The following is a 6,301-nucleotide window of genomic DNA, read 5'->3' as shown; positions in this document are numbered from 1 at the left end:
GATGAGCACATGAGGGACGAGTGGGAGATGATGAGCACATGAGGGACGAGTGGGAGGTGAGCACACATTCAGGACAAGGGCCTCTCAGCCTGCGCTCTGGGTTCACATCTTCATCTCAGTTCCACTTCAATAGAAAGGAATGCATTCTATTTTTGACTGAATACAGGCACACCCACTAATAGCAGTCACCTACCAAGATAATGGCTGCCACTGGCCCCAGGAAGCTCCAGATGAATGCTTTATCAAGGCTGAGCCAGCAGCTGTGAATAGGAAATGAGGATTAGTTGTCTCTCTTACTACAGGAGTTGAACACGCGGCCTGGAAGTCTGATCTAGCACTATGCAAAACAATTGTTTCCAACCGGGATTTCAGATGTTCTTGTCTGACGTGAACTGGGAGCAATAAGCACGAGCTTTCTCAAGTCTGAAGTAGGAAGTGGTTAAATCTTTAGAAAGATTGGATGACTGGAGAAACAGCGGGGTACTTACAACTCAGTAGCTGTCATTTCTCCACAGTTTTGGGTTATTAATTCAAGATCTTATTTCTTCTCCATTAGACTTTTGGTAGTTTCTCCAGTATATACAAGATAACTCTCTAGGAATTTTGAATGTCAAATATTTAAAACAATTTTTGCAAATCATTTCTCTTAGTAAGATTGACTCTATCTGTAAACATCTCTCTACAGTTCTCCATTTGGTCAAAATTTTTTTCCTGGGCATTTGTGAATTTTCTCATCTACAAACTGTATAGTAAGGGTTAAGTGGAATGATGTACATGGAAATTTGGGGTAAAAGTCAAGACTCTAGAGGTATAGTTTTTATAATACACTGGTAGCTATATTGAGGCAGTCAAACCAATAGTTAACTCCAGATAAAATCAACTAGACAAAATTAAATATATTTCATATACAAAATACTCTATTTCTTGAAGATTGTCACAACTTGCCATGAAAAATGTCAAAAAATCTAACAGAGAGTGTTCTAAATTGGGTCCTGGCATGTCACTATGAATAATTATAATGTCCCACAGCCAATGTTTAGGATTCAGTAACATTCACTCTTAAGTTATCTTCTTGGGTTGAAAACTACAACTATGTAGCAAATGCAGCTACAAACTACTCATATTCTGTATGTAGAATCTTACTGAGACTCAGTTGCACTTCTTCACATACCATCAATGACTGCTTTCACCATAGCCGTGTAAATATGAAGTGATTTCTACAGAGACAGTTTGGTCTACAGACCTAAGGTATTTAGCATTTCTGCCTTTATGCAAACAGTTTGACTGCTCCAAATCTTGTACACCATTTAGGTACCAAGATTATTCTGATTGTAGGGCTCTTCATGGAGTTATATTAGAGACACACAAGCAGTAAACCAGCCTTTAGTACTTGGCATTTTTCTGTTAATATCTATCTACTGTTTAAAGTTCTTGGAGACTATAATCCATGGGAATTTAGTGTGAGACTGTGAAATTGCTTTGACCATTCCTTAATTTCATGAAGTTGGGTTCATTTTTTTTATGTCTGTAGATTCATTTGTTAAAGGAGCTCTCATTTTACCAAAATTCCCAATGTGATCAGACACCAAAGCTGCTGAGGATTTCCATTAGGTTATGTTTTTAAGTATTAGAAAATATGGAACAAAAGATATGGACCAGTTATGAAAGTGCTCTTGTTGCATACACAAAGAACCCAGGTCTTTGCAGAAACTTGGTGTGGGGCTGAAAACCTGTGATTTCATCACCCAGGAGATGGAGTCAGGAACATGGGGAGCTCAAAGACGTCCTTGACTACACAGTGGGCTCCAGGCCAACCTGGGATGCATGAGACCATGTTTCAAACAAACCAAAAATAAGTAAATAAAACAGTATCTATTATCTATTTTGTCATATATATGTTGGAATATATATATATTATGGGCAAAAATTGTAGCTATGAATGGACAGCTTTCTATGTTATAGCTAGGATAAATGTGAACTCAACCAACAACAATGAAACAAGACACTCAAAACCAACACTGCTGGTATTTGCAAAAGACATTTTGCAGACAGGCTGGTTTGAAGAACAATATAAAAAGAGAAGGTTACTTGTCCAATGAAAAGTTTGATGTTTAAGTTACATTTATACATTTCCACCTTGCACACACACTATGCTTACTGGGTATGTGTTCCATAATTCTTGTGTCTGGCTATTGCAGACACAGCAACAATAAAGGCAGGAATTCCGTAGCCTACAGGATACATGAACCTCTTCTTGAATCTTCCTGAGCTGCTGTAGTTGGCTACTTTGAGATTCCTCACAGTGAGAAAAAGGTGTAGCCCTTCCAAAAGCATCCACATGAAGGAAGCCAAGTAGAGGTAGTGCAACATTCCTGCAATGAGGGAGCACAGCACCTAAGAGGAAAGAATGAGAGCGTGGGACAGATGCAGGCTGTACCTGATCCAATTCTCAGTACCTACTATTCACTGTGTGTTGACCTGAGATCTCAACAGGATCTGTAACACTTTTCTTGAAGACAATGCCCATTGAAGCAGCCCTTTCTGATCATTGAAATTTACTTTCCACATAAATCAATTACCAGGTCAGAAAATGCCAAAGAATAGATACTGTCAGAACATGCCTTAAACTGGTAAAGGGTTTGTAGATCCATACTCCATTGCTCTGGAACTTTAAACAGAACTCTCTGGCATGTGCTCTGTGCTGCTTCCTGGAGGTCTTCAGGGGAATATACCTGCAATTGTTTATGCTGGGCACTTTATTGAAAATAGACATAAAGCAAAGAAAGCCAGCCTATATATCACAATCCCAGAGAACTTAGAAAACAATGAGGACACTAAGAAAAACATACATAGATCTAATTTACCTGGGAGGTAGAAAAAGACAAGATCTCCTGAGTAAATTGGGAGCATGGGGACCTTGGGGGAGGGTTGAAGGGGAGGGGAAAGGCAGAGAGGAGAGAAAAATGTAGAGTTCAATAAAAATCAATTAGAAAAAAAGAAAATAGCCATTCATTGACTCTCTGTCCATCTTGGTATTATTTTCCTTGCTAGCTGAATATGTCTTACATAAAAGGAAAAAAAAAGGGTGTTCATCAACTCTTTGCTGTGGGATCTGTATTTAGGGAAAATGGTAATGAGCCCTCAGAGAACATTTACTGTTTATTAGTGCTACATAATACAATGAATGTTTTCTCAGGGTGAGATTTAACCACTTTCAATAGATGGATACCCAAGCTTACACATCATAACTAAGATAATAATAGAAATAAATATTAGGAAATTGAGTTTTAAAATATATACCTGCTTGTGGTTCATAAGTATCACAAATACTTTGCAGTTGGAACTGTAACATTACTCCCCTAATCACTGTATGAATTCAGATCCTAAAATCAAAAACTGTCAAATACAAAAGGAAACATGAAAATCTTCATCCTTATGGGAAAACATTAACAAGATATATAAGGATAATAAATAAAAGCAAATACATATAAGAAACAAAATACCTCTCTACCAAGAAATTTTTATCATTACCATGCAAGTGGAGACAGAGTTTTTACCTATTTTGTTTTATTTTATCTCATGTTTTGCTTTCTGGGTTTTCTTGTTGTTTGTGTATGTCTGCTTTGGGGTTTGGTTGTTTTTGCAGAGCCTTAAACAGGTGAGGTAACTTCTTTATCAGTTTGCATCATACCCAGCATTCAGAAACTGCTAAGGGTAGATTTCAAGTGTCCTTGCCACACAAGATGATCATCTTTAGAAAAATGAATATGCTAATTAGCTTGATCTGGCCTCTGTTTATTCAGTGATGCAAAGCACCTTACCGAAGACCAGATATTTACTAACAGACTGATGTTTTTAGCTTCCTTTAACAGGAAGGAAGTCAAAGTTCAAAGGGCCACTTCTGGGAAGACTTCATTTTTTACATCAGCCTATGACAGAAAAACATATACAATGAAATGAAACCCTCGTCCTTCTATACAGAAACAATATCAAAAATGAACAGTTGATGAGGGATGAGCCCTGTGTAGCAATCTCTTCTTGATGGGACCACCACTTTTCTGTATTATTATTTATTTTGAGCTTGAGTTTCACTATGTTGCCAGGGCTGGCCTCTGACTCACAATCTTCCTATAGCTTCCAAAGTAGCTGATTACATGAATAAGCCCTTGCATGATGATTTTAATGGATGCCTATTAATTGAATATGGTTCTGTGGTATGTTACCTCACTTTAATATGTGTACACAATGGGATGATCAAGTTAAGGTTATTAATATATTTATCAGCCAGACATTTCGCTGTGCTGATGCTTGAAATAGTAAAATGCATTGTTTCTTTGAAGTATCCACTTGTGTCCCTCTATATTTTTGGGACCAACCCTTATCATTATTATATTTGAGGTTAAGTCATTAACAAGTGGATTTTGTGGTGCACATTCAAATACATGACCCATAACATAACTACCTTAAAGTGTCTATTTGGAGATGTCCTCAGCTTGTTCCTTGGGCAGCTGAGGAGAGGGCGCCTGAAATGACCCTATCCTATAGCCATACTGATGAATATCTTGCATATCACTTTAGAACCTTCATCTGGCGATGGATGGAGATAGAGACAGAGACCCACATTGGAGCACTGGACTGCGCTCCCAAGGTCCAAATGAGGAGCAGAAGGCGAGAAAACATGAGCAAGGAAGTCAGGACCATGAGGGGTGCGCCCACCCACTGAGACAGTGGGGCTGATCTATTGGGAGCTCACCAAGGCCAGCTGGACTGGGACTGATGGAGCATGTGATCAAAACCGGACTCTCTGAACGTGGTGGACAATGAGGACTGACTGAGAAGCTAAGGACAATGGCATTGGGTTTTGATTCTACTGCATGTACTGGCTTTGTGGGAGCCTAGTCTGTTTGGATGCGCACCTTCCTAGACCTGGATAGAGCGGGGAGGACCTTGGACTTCTCACAGGGCAGGGGACCCTGACTGCTCTTTGGACTGGAGAGAGAGGGGGAGTAGGGGGAGGGGGGAAATGGGAAGAGCGGAAGAGGTGGAAATTTTTAATATTAATGAAAAAAGAAAGAAACAAACAGAAATGAATTTTCTAAAAACATATTGTATATACAATCAATTTGAACAAAATTTGTCAATGAAAACGATGCAATAATTATATTTTCCTGCATTATAAAAGTGAGAAGTCACTTCAACAAGTTCAAACAGCAACTAGGATGAAGAATTCAGAATCACCTACAAAGCAGTGTAGAAAATCAACTGTCAGTCACTTCAAACCTCTAATCATAACCCTGATTTTGGAGTCTGGTAGGGTTTGAAAGGGCTGCATTACCCAGCATGCCCTATAGTTTGCTGTGGCCAAGTGGAAGGATTCTAACAAGTAGAGTATGAAAGGAAATTGTATGCATCCCTGGTTTGATGCATATATACTTCCTCTTTTAGCGGATATTTTATTTTAACCATTTTCTATTGGGACTAAAGGGTGACTTCAAAGTTGCATATAAATAATGACAGAGATATCTTTACCATGTAGACGAAGAACTGGAATACTTCAAATCTGTTTACCTATATTCACAGATATTAAACTTAGCTGTGGCTTGGGAAATGACTCGGTGAGCAAGAGCACTTGCTTTGCAAACATAAGGATATGAGTTCAAATTTCCAACAACCACATAAAAGTTGGACATAACCATAGATGCCAACAGTCCCAACATAATGGGGTTGGAGAGGCAGGTACATCCCCAAAACTCTCTGGTCATCCACCCTTGTCAAAATGGCAAGCTCCTGATTTAGTGAGAGGCTGTATCTCAAGGTAATGAGGATATAATAGAGCTAGGTATCTGACAACTTGCTCTGGCTACATTTATACATAACTGCTCACACCTGTGCACTCGGGTTCATGCACTGCACATGTCCATGGTATTCTGGATGGACTGGTAGAGAAGAAAGGTGACAGACCAGGAATAAGAACCACAGACACCACAGACACCAAGAACATCGTCAGGGAACATTGATGTTTGGAATGCTTTCAGTTCCAAAATGATCAAATACCCAAACTCCTTCAATTCTACACAGATAGAGAACTGAAATTTTCATCATGCATTGGTATAGGAGGTCCTTCTGTATATGTGTTGCTTTTGTTGGTTAATGAATAAAGAAGCTGCTTTCAGCCAATGGCTTAACAGAATATAACCAGGCAGGCAATATATATATTTTTTTTTAATTTATTTATTTATTAATTAAAGATTTCTGTCTCTTCCCCACCACCACTTCCCATTTCCCTCCCCCTCCCTCATCA

The 6,301-nt window shown here is 38.8% G+C and overlaps 1 protein-coding gene across 1 annotated transcript in view; it reads right to left on the bottom strand.

Moving 5' to 3' along the window:
* Window positions 1-6,301, bottom strand: part of LOC101983333 (adhesion G protein-coupled receptor E4) — a 43,796-nt gene that overhangs the window by 7,257 nt on the left and 30,238 nt on the right. Inside the window, exons 11-12 of the mRNA XM_013355394.1 lie at window positions 2,159-2,394; window positions 194-260 (exon numbers count right to left, since the gene is read on the bottom strand). Coding sequence (XP_013210848.1) covers window positions 194-260; window positions 2,159-2,394 — 303 coding nt within the window. The remainder of the gene's footprint in view (window positions 1-193; window positions 261-2,158; window positions 2,395-6,301) is intronic.

This window comes from Microtus ochrogaster, unplaced genomic scaffold (genome assembly GCF_000317375.1).
Source record: "Microtus ochrogaster isolate Prairie Vole_2 unplaced genomic scaffold, MicOch1.0 UNK124, whole genome shotgun sequence".
Taxonomy (NCBI): domain Eukaryota; kingdom Metazoa; phylum Chordata; class Mammalia; order Rodentia; family Cricetidae; genus Microtus; species Microtus ochrogaster.
Note: the sequence above shows the minus strand (reverse complement) of the source record. Positions and strands in the feature narration are given on the sequence as shown.